Source organism: Micromys minutus (genome assembly GCF_963924665.1).
Source record: "Micromys minutus genome assembly, chromosome: 3".
In the NCBI taxonomy this organism is placed as follows: domain Eukaryota; kingdom Metazoa; phylum Chordata; class Mammalia; order Rodentia; family Muridae; genus Micromys; species Micromys minutus.
This window is the reverse complement of record NC_137972.1, coordinates 77,514,540-77,534,531: the sequence shown is the minus strand read 5'-3', so window position 1 is coordinate 77,534,531 and position 19,992 is coordinate 77,514,540. Positions and strand designations below refer to the sequence as shown.

The following is a 19,992-nucleotide window of genomic DNA, read 5'->3' as shown; positions in this document are numbered from 1 at the left end:
ATACTTAAAACTTCTTTTACTTTTTTTGAGGGGGTCAATGAAAGGCAGCCTGGTTCCTAGTTGAGCTAAGGCGAGAAACCTGGAGACCCTGAAGAGATGGTAGGTGCTTTGCTTGATTCCTAAGCACCAGGTCCCTGAAACTAGCTGTAGCCCTCCATTGATTTGTGGCCATTCATCACATAAGGGCAACGCCCCAGTTTCCTCCACAGGTAGAGGACCTGACCTGTGGGCATGTGTGCTCAAGACAGATCTCCATTTTAAAGAGGTACCTAAATGCTTGGAGGCTTAACCAATAAACTTTCCTTCCCAGACAGTCCTCCCTGCAAAAGATATTTAGCCTCAGTGGTATGGTTTTACACATCCACTTTTCTTCATGACAATAAACGTTTTAAAATCATGAACTGTTCCTTTTCATGGGGAGTCTCCATGGGGAGCCATGGAGAAGACCATTGGCTCTAGAGACACCATCTAAACTCCCAAAGAAGGCCTCTCTGTGCTCCCTGCCTTGGCTGCCGCCAAAATAAAGCTCAAGCAGAGAAGCCAAGGACTCTCTCCAAGGGGACCAGCCGGATCTCCCCTATTTTCCCCTCTGGAATCCAGCCCCGAGTTTCCACTCCATTCTCAGCTCTTCCACAGCATCCAGTGGTACTTCTGGGGTCCTGGAGCCTACAAACCAGATGTCCCAGGCTTCCTTGCAGGCCAGGGGACCCCAGCCATCTCTGGCTGTCCTGAGCTTTAGACTGTGCTTCCCCACCCCGGAGGGGTGAGCCGTGGCTTCCCTACAGCCTGACACCAACCTGGTGACAGCATAGGGTAAAAGTGGTCCTTAACTTCTCAAGTCTTGCCTTCCCGAGCAGCAGAGCCCTGTGGAGGAGCAGATGCTGGACCCACAACCCTAGAATTTTTGTGGAAAAAAGCATGCTACAGTATCCAGTGAAGTAAATGAACAAGCTGCCAGAGTTGGTTCTTTCAACCATAAGAGTTTCAAGTCTTCCCACTCAGAAACACTTTTCTGTACCAGCTGAGCCACCACACTGATGCCCATCATAGATTATTTTAACTACCTGAATTTAGGTTGAAAATTTCCCTTTTCCATTCCCAGTTATAAGGTTAAACATTAAATGAGGGTTTTGATCAAATGCTTTTTCAGTATATCTTGAGATGGTGGAGACTTTGTTGATTGTTTCACTAAAAAAATGATGGTAATTTATTTCTAAATATTAAATTTTGCCCATATGGGGTAAAGCCCAACTTTGTTACAGCAAGAAATGTTTGACATGCTTTGGGGTTTAACTGATATTTTGGAAAAATAGTTCGGCATAAACATTTCCAAGAACCATTGAGCTGTCACTATCTCTCCTCGTGATGGCTTTACTATCAACCTAATTCAGGTTTCATAAAGAATTAGCAAGTATTTCTCCTGTATTTTCTGTGTGATTCCTTTTTATACTGAATATTATCTATGTCTTCAGAGTCAGCTCAAATCCACCAACAAAGTTATTTAGCCTTAGGTATTTATTTATGGGATGTGTTTTGATTTGTAATTTATTTTCTTGAAATGTACTTAGATTTTCTGCCTCTTTGAGCCAAATTTTGTAGTTTATATCCTACAAGTCATTTGACTTATAGTTAGTAATAATAACAACAACAAAATACACTTAAAATTTTTAGGTTCTGTAAAAAAGCTTAGTCTTCCAATCCTGACTTGTAATTTATATTTTCTTGCTTTTGCTTGTACTTCTGCCTGAGGCATAGTCTGGAGCTAAATTTAAAGTTACAGATAGAAGTGTGCTGGCTGGCATAGGTACTAGGAATCGAACTCCAATAGCAGTGTGTGTTCTTAACCATTAACCCATCCTTGCACCCCAATGTTTGCTCCCCTTTCCGCTTAATCCCAAGTATGCAAGATTGGATGGCTAATTTAAGATCTAGCTGAAGTAATCTATTCATCTGAAGTAATCTATTCATCTTCCTTAATGACACAGTTATATGCCAAAAATTCTGATGTATAATGTTTTGATTATTAGTCAGGTCAAGATACTTACTAATTTCTCTTCAAATTACTTCTTTAGTCAGAAATTATTTTTTATTATTTCTTACTGCTTTATTTTTTTAAAAAAGAGGGATACATTTACAGATTTTTAAAGGCATTTTGGCATAACATTATATGAATATTTTTGTCAGTACTTAATTCTTTTAGAGGTTTGATAGCATGCATTGAAATCCCTCTAGTTACCATAAGCATGAAGTACTTGTAGGACAGAACATAACATGGAAACAGATTTCTTGTTGGGTATACATTAAGCATAATGATCTGTGAATAACAAAAATTGCCATAAGGATATTATCTTAGCTCTTGGATTATTAATGATTTGAGGTCCAGATGTACCACACTCTGAAAGGATGCTATACATTTTTTTTCCCTAAGAAGGACTGAGGCTTTTTTTTTTTTTTTTTTTTTTTTGGCCTTTGTTTTTCTTGGGCTTCTTATAGTCTGTGAGTTGTTTCTGGGGTGTTCAGGTCTTTCTGGGGTTAGTATCCTATTATCAGTGACTGCATATTATGTCTGTTCTTTTGTTACCTCTAGATGCATCCATTTCCATAGGAATTTTATAAAGTTGTTGTTTCTGATAGCTGAGTAGTACTCCATTGTGTAAATTTTCTGAGGAGCTGCCAGACAGATTTCCAGAGTGGTTGTACACATTTACAACCCCACAAACAGTGGAGAAGTGTTCCTCTTTCTCATCCTCGCCAGCATCTGCTGTCATCTGAATTTTTGATCTTAGCCATTCTGACTGGTGTGAGGTGAAATCTTAGGGTTGATTTGATGTGCATTTCCTTGACTAAGTATGTTGAACACTTCTACAGGTGTTTGTCAGCCATTCATTATTCCTCAATATTGACAATTCTTTGCTTAGCTCTGTCCCCCTTTTTTAATAGGATTAGTTGATTTTCTAGAGTCTAACTTCTTGATTTTTTTATTATATAATGGATATTAGCCCTCTACTGTATGTAGAATTCGCAGAGATCTTTTTCCATTTTTTTTTTTTTTTTTTTTTTTTTTGGATTCTGTTTTGTCCTAATGACAATGTACTTTGCCTTACAGAAGCTTTTGAATTTTACGAGGTTCCATTTGTCGATTCTTGATCTTAGATTATAAGCCATTAGGGTTCTGTTCAAGAAATTTTCACCAGTGTCCATGTGTTCAAGGCTCTTCCCCAATTTCACTTCCATTAGTTTAGTTCTATTTGGTTTTATGTAGTCTTTGATCCACTTGGATGTGAGCTTTGTGTAGGGCAGTAAGAATGGACTGATTTACATTCATCTACATGCTGACTGCCAGTTGGAGCAGTATCATTTGTTGGAAATGCTATCTTTTTTCAATCAATAATTTAGGTCTTTTGTCAAAGATCATAGGTGTGTGGGTTTATTTCTGGATCTTCGGTTCTATTCCATTGATCTATCTGCCTGACTCTCTAGCAATGCCATACAGCTTTTGTTTGTTTGTTTTCATATCACTATTGCTCTCTAATACAGCTTGAGGTCAAGGATAGTGATTCCCTGAGAAGTTATTTTATTGTTGAGAATAGATTTTGGCATCCTAGATTTTTTGTTATTCCAAATGAATTTGCAATTTGTTGTCTCTAACTCTATGAAAAAATAAATTGGAATTTTAATGAGGATTGCACTGAATCTGTAGATTGCTTTTGGCAAGATGGCCATTTTTCTATATTAAACCAGCCAATTGAAGAGCATTGGAGATCTTTGCATCTTCTGAGATCTTAAATTTTTTTCTTCAGAGGCTTGAATTCTTGTCATACAAATCTTTCACTTGCTTGGTTAGAATCACACTAAGGTATTTTATATTATTTCAGATGATTGTAAAGGGTATCATTTCCCTACTTTCTCAGTATGTTTATCCTTTGAGTAGAGAGGCTACTTATTTGTTTGAGTTAATTTTATAACCAGCCAATTTGCTGAAGTCTTTTTTTTTTTTTTAAATCAATTGTAGAAGTTCCCTGGTGGAATTTTTGGGGTCACTTAAGTATACTGTCACATCATATGCAAATAGTGATATTTTGATGTTTTCCTTTTCAATTTGTATTCCTTTAGCCTTTTTTTGTTGTCTAATTGTTCTGGTTAGGACTTCCAGTACTATATTGCACAGGTAGTAAAAGAGTGGACAGTCTTGTCTAGTTCCTGAATTTAGTAGGGTTGCCTCAATTTTCTCTTCATTTAACTTGATGTTAGATACTGGTTTTCTGTGTATTGTTTTTACTATGTTTAAGTATGGACCTTGAATTCCTGATCTTTCTAAGACCTTTAAAATAAAAGGGTGTTGAATTTTATGATATGCCTTATTCAGATCTAATTAGATTATCATGTAGTTTTTTTCTTAGAACTATTTTATATAGTGGATTATGTTGATGGACTTCTGTATATTAATCTACCCTTGCATTCCTGGGATGAAACCTATGTTATCATGAGGGATGATCATTTTGATGTATTCTTGAATTCTGTCTGAACCAATTTTATTGCATATTTTTGCATTGATATTCATAAGAAAATTTTGTCTGAAAATTTCTTTCTTTCTTGGGTCTTAGTGTGGTTAATATTTAAGTGTAATTGTGGTTTCATAGAAGAAATTGGATAGTGTTCCTTTTGTTTCCATTTTGTGGAATAGTTAGGAAAGTATGGTATTAGATCTTTGAAGGTCTGATAGAATTCTGCACTAAAACCATCTGGCTTTGGCTTTTTTTTTTTTTTTTTTCTTTACTTTTTTTGGTTGGGAGACTTTTGATGGCTGCTTCTATTTCTTTAGGGTTTATGAGACTGTTTAGATGGTTTATCTTATCTTGATTTAACTTTTTTACCTACTGTGTAGAAAATTGTCCATTTCATCCAGATATTTCAATTTTGTTGGAGATATACTTTTGTCATACTTTATGATGAATTTTTGAACTTTGTCAGTTTCTCATGTTATGTCTACGTTTTTATTTCTGATTTTGTTAATTTGAATACTTTGTTTTCTCTGTTTTGTCTGGATAAAGTTTTATCTATGTTGTTGATTTTCTCAAAAAGCATCTTCTGGTTTTGTTGATTCTTTGTATAGTTCTTTTTGTTTATACCTTGTTGATTTCAGCTCTGAATGTGATTATTTTCTTCTGTGTACTTCTTTTGGGTGCATTTCCTTCTTTTTGTGCTAGAGCTTTCAGATGTGCTGCCATGATGCTAGTGTATGCTCTCTTCAGTTTCTTTTTGGAGGGACTCAGAGCTATGAGTTTTCCTCTTAGCACCACTTTCATTGTGTCCCATAAGTTTAGGTATTTTGTGCCTTCATTTTCATTAATTCCAAATTTTTAAAAATTTCTTTATTTCATCCTTGACCAATTTATCATTGAGTAGAGTATTGTTTAGCTCCATGTGTATGTGGGATTTCTATTGTTTTTGTTATTGTTGTTCTTGTTGTTAGTGAAGACTAGTCTTAGTTCATGGTGTTCTGATAGGATGTGATAGGATGGATGGAATTATTTCAATCTTCTTATATCAGTTGAGGCCGGTTTTGTGATCAAATATATGGTAGATTTTGGAGAAGGTGCTAAGAAGAAGTTATATTCTTGTTTTTTTTTTTTTTTTTTTTTTTTTTTTTAGGATAAACTGTTCTATAGATATCTGTTAGATCCATCTGGTTCATAATGTATTTTAGTTCATTGTGTCTCTATTTAGTTTCTGTTTCCTTGATCTGCCCACTGATGAGAATGTGTTCCTGAAGTCTCCCACTTTATTTTGTGAGGTACAATGTGTACTTTGAGCTTTAGGAAGGTTTCTTTTATGAATGGGGGTTGCTCTTGAATTTGGAACATAGATAGTCAGAACTGAGATTTCATCTTGGTGAATTTTTCACTTTGACTAGTATATAGTGGTTTTCATTGTCTTCTTTTATACCTTTTGGTTGAAGGTCAATTTTATTAAATGATAGAATGGCTACTCCATATTTTTTCTTGGGACCAGTTGTTTGGAAAACTGTTTCCCAGCCTTTTTCTCTGAGGTTGTGTTAGTCTTTGTCATTGTGACCAGTTGCTTGAAAATTGTTTTTCAGCCTTTATCTCTGAGGTAGTGATGGTCTTTGTCACTGGAGTGTGTTTTCTGTATGCAACAAAATGTTGAGTCCACTTTACACATCCAGTCTGTTGGTGTATATATTTTTATTGGAGAATTGAGTCCATTGATGTTGAGAGATATTAGAAAATGATTGTTGTTTCCTTTTATTTTTGTTGTTAGAGGTGGAATTATGTCTATAAGACTGTCTTCTTTTGGATTAGTTGAAAAAGATTACTTTCTTGCTTTTTTTAGGGTTTCATTTCTCTGCTTGTATTTTTTCCATCTATTACCCTTTGTATAGATGAATTTGTGGAAAGATATTATATAAATTTGTTTTTTATGGAATATCTTGGTTCCTCCTTCTTTGCTAATTTAGAGTTTTGCTGGATATAGTATTCTATCCTGGTATTTGTGTTCTCTTAGGATCTACATGACTTCTGCCCAGCATCTTCTAGCTTTTATAGTCTCTCTTAAAAAGTCTCATGCAATTCTGATAGGTCTACCTTCATAGGTTGCTTGACCTTTTCCCCTTACTGCTGTTAATATACTTTCTTTGTTTTGTGTATTTGTTGTTTTGGCTATTATGTGACAGGAGAAATTTCTTTTCTGGACCAATATATTTGAAGTTCTGTTAGCTTCTTGTATGTTTAATTTCTTTCATTATGTTAGGGAAGTTTTCTTCTATAATTTTGTTGAAGATATTTACTGGCCTTTTATTGTGGTAATCTGTGCTCTCTTCTATACCTATTCTCCTCAGGTTTGATGTTGTAATTATGTCCTGGATTTCCTGAATGATTTTGGCTTAGGAGCTTTTAGCATTTTGTATTTTCTTTGACTGTTGTGTCAATGTTTTCTATGGTATCTTCTGCCTCTGATATTCTCTCTTCTATCTCTTGTATTCTGTTCTTGATGCTTGAATCTCTGACTCCTGATCTCTTTTCTATGTTCATTTTTATCTCCAGAGTTGCTTCCCTTTGTGATTCTTTATTGTTTATATTTCCAGTTTTAGATCCTGGATGGTTTTGTTTAATTCCTTCACATAGGTGGTCCTGTTTTCCTCTAGTTCTCTAAGGGATTTTTGTCTTTCCTCTTTAAAAGCTTCTACCTGTTTACCTGTGTTGTCCTGTATTTTTTAAGGGAGTTATTTATGACCTTCTTAAAGTCCTCTAATATCATCATGAGTTGTAATTTTAAATCAGATTCTTGCTTCTCCAGTTTGTCCAGGAATATAGGCTTTGCTGTGGTGGGGGAAATGGGTTCTGATGATGCCAAGTGGCCTTGGTTTCTATTGCTTAGATTCTTGGACTTGCCTCCTGCCATCTGCTTATTACTGGTGTTAGCTGGTCTGATTCTGACAGTGGCTTGACCCTCCTGTAATCATGTGTGTCAGCACTCCTGGAGGACCATTTCTCTTCCAGCAGGATCTGGGTAGAGAGAGCTGTAGCACAGGATCAGCACATGGAACAGACAAAAACTGAAAATATCTTGTCCCAGACTGCTCTTTCATTCTTGTGTCCTAAAGAGTCCAGGCAGGTCCCTCAGTGTAGAAGTACTGGTCTTACCTGAGCTTTCAGGTATATCAGCACTCCTCAGGGACCAGCTTTCTCCCAGCAGGGTCTTGGTACAGAGAGCTGTAGCACAAGGTCAGCATAGCACACAGAGAGAAACCAGAAGAATCCTGTCCCAGACTGTTCCTTCCTTGGTCCTTGTCTCCTGAGAGGTCTGGGCTGGTTACTCTTGGATCAGAAATTTGAGCAGAGGTGGCGGTCTCACTGTGCTCTCAGATATGTCAGCACTCCTGTGGGACTTGCTCTCTCCCAACAGGGTCTGTGTACAGAGTTCTCTGTATCTGGGTTATTTCCAGACACAGGCCCATAATTATGTTTTGAAGAATGTATTCATAGACCTGTTTTTAGTATCATAACTAGAAGTCCCAATATAATTAATTAATAAAATTGAATAAACATTTTGAGTTTATGTGAGTGTGTTTATCATTTAGACACTGATATTAAAGGGCAGAATTCATCTGGTTGAGTTGTTCTGTTGAATATGTAAATACACTCTCAAGGCTCTGACTCCTGCAACTGAGAGGATTATAAACATGTCTTGCATAAAGGGTCCCTCTAAGATCTCCATCTCCTTGTGACAAAGTAAAAAAGTCCTCTTGATTCTGAAATGATCCATTCACGCACAGGCAAAACAGATTTAGGCAAAATGCCACAATCAAGTTCATTATTTATAGGTCACGGTGCCGTGGATACCAACGGTGGAATAAGACAAATATTGAGCAGGACTGCAAAGCATGGCTGTCATTGAGAAAGTTGCAAGAAGCTCAGCATTACTCATGCCCCTTACATCCAGTGCTCAATAGAAATGAATAACCCTTGAAGAAATCCAGAGGACCAAAAAAATCAATTTTATACATTTCTTACAAACTCTGATTTTATCATTTTACAAGGGAGAAAAAACTGAGTGGCAACTGACCACTTAAAATAATGTATCCCATAGATGACTGTAAATGTTGAGATGAGCTACTATCTTCGAAACACTGCTATCAAACACTCCTCAACTTGTTGTCAGAGGCCGACTGTTGTCCTTTTTCTCTCTCTTGTCATGCCTTTTGCCCTGCTTGACACAGAAGTGATCTTGAAATGTTTGTGGCATTATAAACTAATATAAAATAACATAAATTATCGTCATGTAATAAAAATAAAATACAGAAAATAAAGGCCACTATCATTTAAATGTTTAATCTCAATTGTCAGGTCAATGAGCTATGGAATGGGCCAGAATATGGGCTTTCAAGTATTCCTCCACTTTTACAGGGAATTCTCTGGATTAGAGTGGTTGAGATGGGCAGACTAACACACCATGAAGTATATCATCCCATGGGCTAAGATCCTGAACTGTACAAAAATAAACTTAGCCAAGTATAAGTATATAGTTTTCTTGCTCTGCCTCCTGGCTATGGATGGGATGTGTTCAGAATTTTAACATCTGTTGCTTTGACTTCCTGGTCATGACATATTGTCCCTCAAAGTATGAGCTACAAAAACCCTGTGTCCCCAACTTTTCTTTGGTTGGAAAATCTTAACTTAGTTAAGGAGAAGGAACTATGACAAATATGCCCAACCTTTGCTCAGCCCCATAGTCTCTTCATACAGAATGGCTTCTGGCAGTTTATCACTGTAAATGTTTTTTGTTGTTGTTTGCTTGCTTGTTTGTTTGTTTTAATGTGTGTTTTTTTTTCTTGAGAGTGGGTCTTGCTATATAGCACAAGATGGTCGACAATTCAGCATTCTTCCACGTCAGCCTCTTACTGCTAAGATTAAGCAATTTGCCACCACTCCTACTTAGTTTGGTGGGCTTTTATTTCTCTTTTAATTTCAGCATTAGCCTTAGAGATGAAGCTACATTGCGTAGAGTAAACTATAATACTTAGAAAAATTATTTAGCAGAAATTGGTATCATCACAATTGTATTTCTTTTCTTCATAATTTTGAAATAAAGGCTAGTCTTAATTTTGCATTTGAACAACATTGATAATTTCATCTCCTCTTCATGTCTCATAAGCAGTTATATTATCCTGACATGGAATGGTCTCCTCCACTTCCTCCTTAACTTCTTTTTTTGTATTCATTGAATATAAAGCAGTCCATACACCCAGAGCCCACATAATATAAAAATATGTTCAATGAATAAGATAAGTGTTCTGTCTTTCAAAGAATGTTCATGGAGAAAGATGAGCGATGATGAGTGCCTCTGTGCACTCATCCCTCCATATTGGCTTAAGGTCCTTTTATATACAATGTTATCATGTTTCTCCCATAATCTTTGTAGAACAAACTGTATTTATACTGTCTTTATTTTATACATGGCAGAATGATAATTCACACAGTTAATAATTATAAAGCCAGACATTAAAATAAGGCTTCTTGTCATCAATTCCCTGTGCCATAGAGAAGACAAGAAATAAAGTCACCAGATAGTATGACATTATTCAACAAAATCATATAAATGATACAAAAATATCTATTCTTTTTATATTATAATTATATATAATATAATTATATATATATAATTATATATAATATGGGCATAATCACATGCTTATTTTAAGAGTGAAAAAGAGATGACTGGAAACTAAAGACACAGGTCTGTGGTAAAATATCTATCTATAAACTAAGATGAGTGTAATGCTTGCTCACTATAAATTTATGATCATATCATATCATATTATAACATAGAATAACTTACTCTATAGCTGACATCCTCTAATAGGGCAGATCCACCCACAGTGCAGCCTGCTTGCCACAAAGTTTCTTTCATGCTGCAACCATAAAGGAATACATTCTTCTTTTGGGAGTGACCATGGAAATCACAGAAGACCTACAATAATGAACACAAAGAGAAAATAAATCTAGGGTAGTGCACTGGTCCCTTAAATGTTTGAAATTTCAAAGTTATCAGAAAGATACTGTTTATTTAGCCGTATGAGATTCATGATGACTCTGGAACATCTACATTGTAAAAGCTCTCAGAGAAGAATGTAGATTGCAGGGCACTTCAGAGGGAATAGAATGTGAAGAAATGCAGGTCATGATTAGCTCTTCTGAAAAAAATTCCCTTATGACTGGGAAGAAATAGAATTATAGCCAGGAAAACAAATAGGAACAATAGTGGTTATAAAAATCGATGAAAATTTGAAAATTGAAACATAAACAGAAAAAAGCCATTTTAAGGGACTACATCAAATATATAAAGAAGAATCATGACTCTTCTTCAAGTACTGATGTGAAAAATAATGACCCCTAAAATTCAATAGTTTTCAAAACTAAGTTTATTTTTTTAATTCATGCTACAGATGAGCTTGAAGCTACACTACATAACAAAGATAAGGGGGAATCTCTTCTTTAGTACATGCTGGTTTGTATCAAATGGAAAAGTGATACTAAGCATGGATTCTTGTTGTACCTGTTGAATCTTTTCTAAAAACAATGCAAGTATGTATCTGCTCATACTGATTAAAGAAAGTCACATGGCCAGCAGCCTCATTGGTATGGAAGGAAAATACATTTCTTTTACATGTTTTCTTGGCAAGTCACAAGAAAGCTGTTTTTGACAGAAAAATCTGGAAAAGATTTTAATAGGAAGAGCAAATTATGAAATTGAAAACATGACACCAATTTCTTCTCATCCTTACATGCACGGACTTTCACAATTTTCTTGCTGTCCAGGGCTTGAAAGGTTCTTTTACTGGCTACCCTCATCAGACCAGTTGGCATAGAGGAGTCTCAGTCAAAAGCATTAACTTTACACCATACCTTTTTTTTAAGTTACCAAGCCTGGGGAGTCATTTGTTATTGAAAAAAGATAAGGGTTACAATTATCTGTTATTTGAGTCAAAATGAACATGCTTAACAATGTATGACAAGCAAAGTATACAAAGCTCCTCCTTTACAGAAGATGCATTAGAAATGCTACACTGTTGGGGTGGCTGTCTTCCACTTTAGAGCTTATTATACTTTTCAGCTCCATAAGAGCCCCCCCCTTTCATGGAACAAAATAAAGAAAAAGAAAAAGGAATCTTTTCTCCCTTGATTGAATGCAGAAATCAGATACCCATAGAGCATTTTATATAGAAACATACAAATAGGACACACACAGTAGGTACTTTTCCATCACAACTTGGAAGAGTGACTGTAGAGACTATACCCTGTAGGTCCAGTCAAGGAGCTGACTAGACCCCAATATAGCTCTCTACAAGGAGATTCCCAATGTTTTGAATTTGTTAGTATCTAGTACTGTGATCTAATTATTTCTCCCAACGCTTCTTTACTCTTCTGTAAGAGTTATTTATTTCCCATTAGTCTTGCTGACTACACAGGAAAAAGTCTTTATAGAATATAAAACTATGGCCTCCAAGAGTCCAAGTACCTATCCCTTTCTTGACACAGAAGTACTCATAGCCAGAAGTCATTGTGTTCTTCCAAATTGCAATCTCTGTCAGTCAATTTACTGAAAATATACAAAGAAAAGGGGGAACATATAATGGGAAAGAAAATATTTTCCTTATGTTAGTTCTTATAACATGTAAATGACATTCCAATGCACAGAGTAATAATGTGGAGGATAGATGGAGCATATGTGAAAGGGAATGTGCCTGAAAAATATCATAAAATATAAGAAAATTTAATTGTCAGTATACTTTCATAAGGTTGGTAGAGTGCACATGAGGTAATCTATTAACTGTAGGTAGATTCTGATTCATTAAGGTGGCAACTGTGAAGAATGGGATGAACACTGAATTACTTCAAGGTGCATAAATAAGAATCAAAGATACATATTGTTTTCTCAAAAGTTGTAACCATAACAAATAGGGTTGAAATTTATAAGAATACATGAAACAAACCTTAAATATTATGTATAATAGTAAATTTTAGTTCCAAACATATATATTGTGAATCATTAAATGTTTACTAAAAGACAATGCCAGATTAGATAAACAGGCAAGTTTAAATGCAATTTATGCATTGTCATAAATTAAGAGTCAAAGTGTGGCCAGGTGAGGTAACACACACCTATAGTCATAGCATTTTGGTAGGTAGAGCCAAGAGACTCATCAGTTTAGGGCTATTTCTTAGGCATATAAAGAGTCTGAGGTCAGACTTGGTAATGATACAATACTCTGTCTCAAAGGAGAAAAGTAAAACTGTAAAGTGCATATAGGATGCAAATGCTAGGCAAAGGAAATGTGGATGATCTATGTTCATTTAGATATGGGAAATGTTAACAAACAGATGTTTGATGGTTTCTATGTGTATGTTGCATTTGATGAGTAAGGCCATTCCTTACTCCTCTACCTTGGGATTCTACATCTTATCCAAACATTTACATCAATAGTGGCATCTGTCGCAAACCAGACCTGGCCTTCACTGGAATAGCTTTAGAGTTTCTTCAAGGATAAAGATGCCCCCTTCACTGCTGCATTGTTAGTACTTTAGTGAATGTCTCCTATTAGCACCAGGCACTAGACACAGGTGTCAGGAGATAAGTGCAGTATGTGTTCTATCTGCTAAGCTTACCCTTTTCCTTGTGCTGAGGAAAATCAAGTGTCACAGCCCAGCTAAATGTTGAACAAAGGTGTCAGCCAAATAACTGATTAAGCCAGTGGTTCTCAATCTGTTGGTCACATACCAGATATTTATATGATGACTCATAACTTTAGCAACCTACAGTTGTTACACCATGAACATGAGGAATTTTACTAGAGGGTTGCAGCATTAGGAAGGCTGATAACCACTGGGTTAAGTTTGGGAATTCATAACCAGTTGCTCAAGCTAAGAAAATACCTCTGGATTGTAATATTTTTTATGGATTCAAATTTTAATTTTCATAGGTCAATTAGAACAGAACCTTTAAAAACAATATTCACTCTATAGAGGGTTAAAAAAAAAACAGTAGACATTTCTCCCCCCCTCAGTAATTTGAACATTTGAACCTTTTATTTTAACTTTGTACATAATATTGAAGACTTTTAAAATTCACCTTGTATTTTTTTAATTATATAGTTTCTTTACTTACATTTCAAATGTTATTTCCTTTCCAGGTCCCTCCTCCCTGGAATACTCCTATTTCATCTCACCCTCTTCCTGCCTCTATGAGAGTGTTCCCCCACCCACCTAACTCCCTGCCCTGGCATTCCCTTACACTTGGTCATTGAGGCTTCACAGGGCCAAGGGCCTCTCCTCTCACTGATGGCTGATAAAGCCATCTTCTGCTACAATGTGGCTGGAGCCATGGGTCCCTCCCTCTGTACTATTAAGTTACAGTGGTGTCAACTCAAATCTGTCTGTTCTTATTAGCAATGCTACCTAAGACTGTATTCCTGCATGCATTTCTCAGGTTTAATAGGATTTGTTAGCAAACCTTGGTGTTTCTTTTGGCTCATAAACTCCTTACTTTTTTGGGTATGGTGTTCACTTAATATCTAACATTATGTTCATATTTCATCTGAGTTTATCAGATTAGGAGGTAAATGGAGGTGTTGTGAGGTACCTTCAAAAAAAGGTACCTTAAATCATCTGCTTTGACTGAGGTTAGACCTCATCCCATTGATGGATGAGATAGAGATGATTCTCTAGCCTATGTTACATGAAAATGGGTTTCAGATATTGATATGCATCAGAAATACATGGAGGACTTGGTTAAGTGGACATTGGAACCCTGCTCCAGTAATTCTGAGATTCAAATAAGTCTGAGTGAGGATAAGAAATTTGTATTTTTAACAAGTTCCCATGTGAGGCTGATTGTCCTAGTCCCAAGATCATAGCCTGAAAATCCTCTTTGTAAAGCAACCAACACAATAACCATTTAAGGTCTAATAGTCTACTACTGGTGAACTTTCCACCAACCTTTATCTATTACATTTTGGTTTTGCTGTGTGAATAAACATGCACCATTCTTATGAAAAGTGTGCAAACAAATTAAATCTGTGTCTTAGCAACAGATTTCTCAATAAAGCCAGAAGGCTGTTCAGTGACAGGAGCTCCTTAAATTCAGAATTCAGAGAGAGATAAAAGGTGTTATTTTTTTCCTTCTTGATTCGTACAGACTTTGAAAACTGAGGTAAATGACAAATTATAGACCTATTCACCTGTGGGAAGGAACACTGCTAAGCCCTAGGATTCCAGTGGCCTCCGAGGATTCAGACGGGAAGAAATGGAGACATTGTTCTGTTTGCTACTCAAATGACATCCCTAAAAATAAATGCCTGTTAATTATAAGAAACATGTGCTCCTTCAAATTGCAGGGGGCAATTACAAGGCAAATTATCAACTTATTTCAGCGGAGGAAAACCATTTTACTTGAAGATTTGATACTTGCATTTTCTTCTGGCAAAATGTTTTGCCTAAACAGTGGTGACCATGCCCATTTTGGAGACCACAATACTCATAGATCAATGAGCAATCTTATCTGACACATCAATGTATTCAACAACAACAACAAAAATGCTTGCCTGCTATGTGGCACGAAAATTAAAATTTTAACATAACTCAGTGTTGCCTTCCAGAGCAACAATAATAAATTGTTAATTTATCCAACACTTATGAGGTGCCAGCTAGCATGTCAAGAAAGTATACAAAATGGATGTCATAGAACTAAAAATTATAAATATTTTCATGAATTTATAACTATGTGTATCTCATGATGATTATAACAGTATCACATGATGACGCAGGCATCATTGTCCCCATTTTAAATAAGAACACTGAATTTCAAATACATACCTTGCTAAAGTTTCAATTATTGAGTATGTGACTAAAAGTTTAGATCTGATTTTCCTCAACACACAAACACCATTTTTTCCTTTCTATGTTTATCTATCCAGAAGCTATTTGGTGGGAATGATTCCAAAAGCTAACAAATGTGGTAGCCAGAAGAGAAACCTAATGTAAGGATAAACTAAACTCTCTGGAAATTAAACTAAAAACCAAATTTACTACTTCCAGAGAAGACTGTTTTATATGTCATTCCAAGGAGTAGAGCCTCAGCAGTAGTGTAGTATGCTGGTCCTGCAAGCCAGAGGGATATTTTACAACATCAGATAAATCTTACCAAGTAAAGGAGAATGTAGAAGAATGTTGATGCCTTTGAGGAATCACAATAATTCAGAGTAAGCAGAATAGGAATCAAGACTGGATTTTAGGAAGCTAGAGACATAGGCTGGTTAGTGGTGCATTTATGCACCATTCTATGGTTTTCGGATGGGTTCCTGGACTGTTGAAGTAGGTTTCAAAGCATTTGAGTCAGGAGGAAAACCAGGATCATATCCAATTAATAATCAATAACTGTACTATTTTCCAAGGCAATAAAAAACAGAAATAGGGATTTAAAGCCTTCATACAAGTGTTGTTTAATTTTGCTTGGGCTAAAGTGCTTGGTTTTGGCTTCTGACTCATGGCTAAACTGATTCCCCTCCCAGGGTCTTAATGTCTTCTCCATTCAAGGTAAGTGGTACGTGTTGGATTATGGCTCTACACCCTATCCCTTGCCCTAGGACTTCTCCCAAGCAATTTTGTCTGAGCTTAATTGCAAGGTTAATTAAATTCATGAAAATGTGAGTTGTGTCATTCCTCATGCAGCAAAGAATTTGACAAGATCACATTACTATGCTCTGTACACACCTTTGTTTCCTTTCCTTCTTCCTCTCTTGCTCCAAGTCTGGTTTCTCTGCAAGCTAATTGGGTCTTTACCTTCATGATGTTAACCCTGTTCAAACACTTCCCTTAGCATCTCCCCAGGTCCCCTTGGCTCACCTAGGTCTGATTGTGTTTACTGCTCTGCTTTGCCAGCTTTGAGCTGCTGTGTTTCCCAGTCTTGACATCTGGGTCTCATTGCTCCCTCTCAGCAGTGAGACCTCTGCATTATTTATACAATTGCCACAGGAAAATGAAAGCAAGGCTGGATCTGGGAGAAGGCAAGTTCTGGAGAATGTGATAGAATCCCCAAAGAGAAACACTTCCAATTAAACCAACCAAAGCTCATAAAGCCCTAGAGATTCCACTTGTACACAGCACTGGGCAGGCAGCATTCAGCCCATGTTTCTGAGAATAGTAAATATCTCTATAAGGGAAATGATATTGGTGACATAAGCAGTTACAGTCCAAGAGCCCTTTCTGCAAACTGCATATTCTAGCCTTCCCTACTATGTAGTCTTCTCCAAGAATCTACAAAGTGTCTGTTTCAGGAGCCCTCATAGACAACAAAAATAAATAAATTAATTAATAAAAACATAAATAATTTAATTCCTTGTGCAAATAACATTATATTTGCATATAAGTTATATAAAGCTTCCAAATACTTTACATGAACTTTATACTGCCTAAAATACCTAACATATCATAGATGCTATGTAGTTATAACACTGTATGTATTGCTATTTTTAAGGTAATAATGGAAGGAAAAGATGCAATGTTTAGCACAACTATTTTCCCCTAAATATTTCAACCTACATTTGCTAGTATCTTGGGACACACAATTCACAGATAACAATGCTTTACTGCACTTTCTCCATAGATAACATGTTATCTAACTTGTAAGTGACATCCAATGATAGACAAGAGTAGCCACGGGCAACATCAAGGTTTTCTTCTCAATTATATTGAAAAACCTCATATAAAGTAACCAAAAATATACAGTTCAATATTTTGCTTTCTTTTGTATTGAGTGCATACCACTAACTCAGTAATTTTAATGCTTTATATCTATTAGAATGTCTGACATGGGCTGATTACCATGCTAAGATCTTACACTCATCCACAATTAGTATAAATATCTCTCAAGGAAGATGCTGCCATTTCACATCCACCAATGTCACAGGAAGTTACACTTCTTGCCCTTGGATGCCCATAGAAAATGAGACCTGATTTATCTCAAACTTTGATTACTCTGGCTCTAAAAGTTTTATACAATCAAACATTTAAAAATAGTGGTTCCACCAGTGAAAATGGACAATATAATTATTGTTAATTTGCAAACAGAGAATTACTGTCATGGTCTTGAATTAACTGTTTCATAGTCTGTCAATTGTTGGCTGTCCCTGAGTGGTAAGTTTGACACCATGGCAGAGGTCTGCAGAGAGCCCTGGGCAAGTGCTTAAGGGCTGATATGATTCTCTTCCACAATTTATACAAGTAAAGTGTGTGAATCAGTAGCTCTGGTGCCACCTTTAAACTCAGCACATCAAACTTCTCAGTCTGAGTGAGATCTTGCTGCAATCTTTATCTGTATATCATGTGCCTGCCAGAAAAGCTAGGCTAGCAAACCCTCTTTGTCTATGAGAAGGCAAGACCCAGACTAGTCTTCTGGATCTACAATAGGTTTTCAAGTTATCTGGGTAAGCTTATAGCACGAGGGAGTTTGTATGTTTGCTCACCATGTGGTTACCTTTTGAGTACAGGAAAGTTTACCGTAGTCTTGCATCATCCTCTTGAGAATTTGTGGTGATCTTGGCCCCAGAGGTTGACTGTACTTTGGCCCATGCACGTTTTACTTTAAGAGTGAGAACCTGTTAACTATTACAGTCACATTTATCTACTCACAAGGTGAACAGTCTTTGAATAATATTTTGGACAGCTGAAAAAAATAAAGGTGCCCCTCCACCCTGTGACACACACAAACCATCTACCCAGCTTCATCTGAAACCTCTGCACTGACTTTTGTCCTTTCCCTAGAGAACAACGCCAAGCAAAACCCATTCAACTGTCCCATTTTACCCAGCTCTTGTCACCCTGTCTCAATTTGCAGCCTCAACCCTCTGCTGTTTCTACCAGATCACACTAAAAGTGCTCATGGACACCAACCCAAGAGCATACATAAAGAAACCCATGACTTCAGCAGCATATATAGCAGAGGATGGCCTTAGCGTCAATGTGAAGGGAGGCCCTTGGTCCTGTGGAGGCTCAATGCCCCAGTGTAGGGCAATGCTAGGGTGGTGAGGCAGGTATAGGTAGAAGGGAGCATCCTCATAGAGGCTGGGGAAGGAGGCTAGCAGGATTAAAGAGGGGAAACTCAAAAATCGGACACATTTGGAAAATAAATAAATAAGATAACAAAAAAATCAAAATGAAACAAAACCAAACAAAACTTTTAAAAAGTGATCATGATGTCTCCAGGGAAGCATTGATTCAGGAACATGTTCCTATTTTCCTGTTATTCCATCTCATGCAAAAGTACCAAATGTTCATATCTGTTTGGGAAATTGGGCTGGCTTTACCTGTGGCATGTGTAGGACCCTGAATGTGTAGGACCACCCTTCCATGGTACTTAAAAGGTAAATGGAAGACACAAACAGGAGAGACACAAAAAGTAGCCTTGAGTTTTTAACATAGTCAATCTAAGAAACTTTGGCAATTCATTTCTATGTATGTTATCTGTGTCAAAAAATGCATAGCAAAACACAGATTTTTAAATAGAGTCCTTTATTTTGCTAGCAAGGAGTCATTATAAATAAAAGGAATCAGAATTGAAGTGACTTCTTTCTTCCAACACTTATATGGACATTATACTCTCCTCTACCCATCACAGTAGCAATGACTGAAGGTAACTTGTTCCCCATAAACTCTTCAAATACAAGGAGTAGAAAGTTCTGGATTTAGTCCTTTAACAAGCAACAGATATAAGGAAAGAAACAAAAGTTTCTTATGCCATTTGTGAGGAATACAGTGCCAAACATAAAACAGTACTAAGTGTCTTGAGCTCTGAGTAAATGGGTCTTAGAGACATGTGATCTTTCCCCACTTCTTTTTAGGTGCCTTTTCTATCAAATATGATGGAGGATTCAAATACAAGAAGGAAAATCAGTTACATAGAGAAAATTCGTATTTCATTGGGTTCTAGAGAAAGAAAACACACACACACACACACACACACACACACACACACACACACACACACTTGTCCTGTCCTCTGGCAGAAGGCAGCCCAGCTTGTGTGAGTTGTAAATGAAAATCAATGAGCTCTTCAAAGAGCTCTGAGATCCCTTTATCAACATACACTCACAAAGCAAGAGCCATGAGGATGGGAATCAATACCTCTCCTAATCCTGAAGCCCTAGCTTTTGGCAGCAGCCCAAGGGCAAGACTGGCTGCAACATGGCAACTCATCGGAGACCGTTTGTGTATTTTCCCATGACCTGGCTGTAGCCTGAGAGCTATCTTCCACTGGTGATGCTGTTCTGGATTTTCCCCTGGGTCAAGGGTCTCCTACCTCTTGTGTGCATTTTCAAAGACAGGAAGCAGCGCAATGCCTCTTAACAGCTGATTCTTGAACTTGTCTGCTTCATTGGATTTCCCTGCTGGCATGCTTCCTCTCTGTCTGAGTATTCCT

At 36.7% G+C, this 19,992-nt stretch overlaps 1 protein-coding gene across 4 annotated transcripts in view; it reads right to left on the bottom strand.

The window, feature by feature from the left end:
- AGBL1 (AGBL carboxypeptidase 1) overlaps positions 1-19,992 on the bottom strand; it is an 889,014-nt gene that overhangs the window by 401,756 nt on the left and 467,266 nt on the right. For all 4 annotated transcript variants that reach the window (XM_080914790.1, XM_080914793.1, XM_080914791.1 and 1 more), the window contains one exon: positions 10,360-10,491. In XM_080914790.1, coding sequence (XP_080770916.1) covers positions 10,360-10,491 — 132 coding nt within the window. The remainder of the gene's footprint in view (positions 1-10,359; positions 10,492-19,992) is intronic.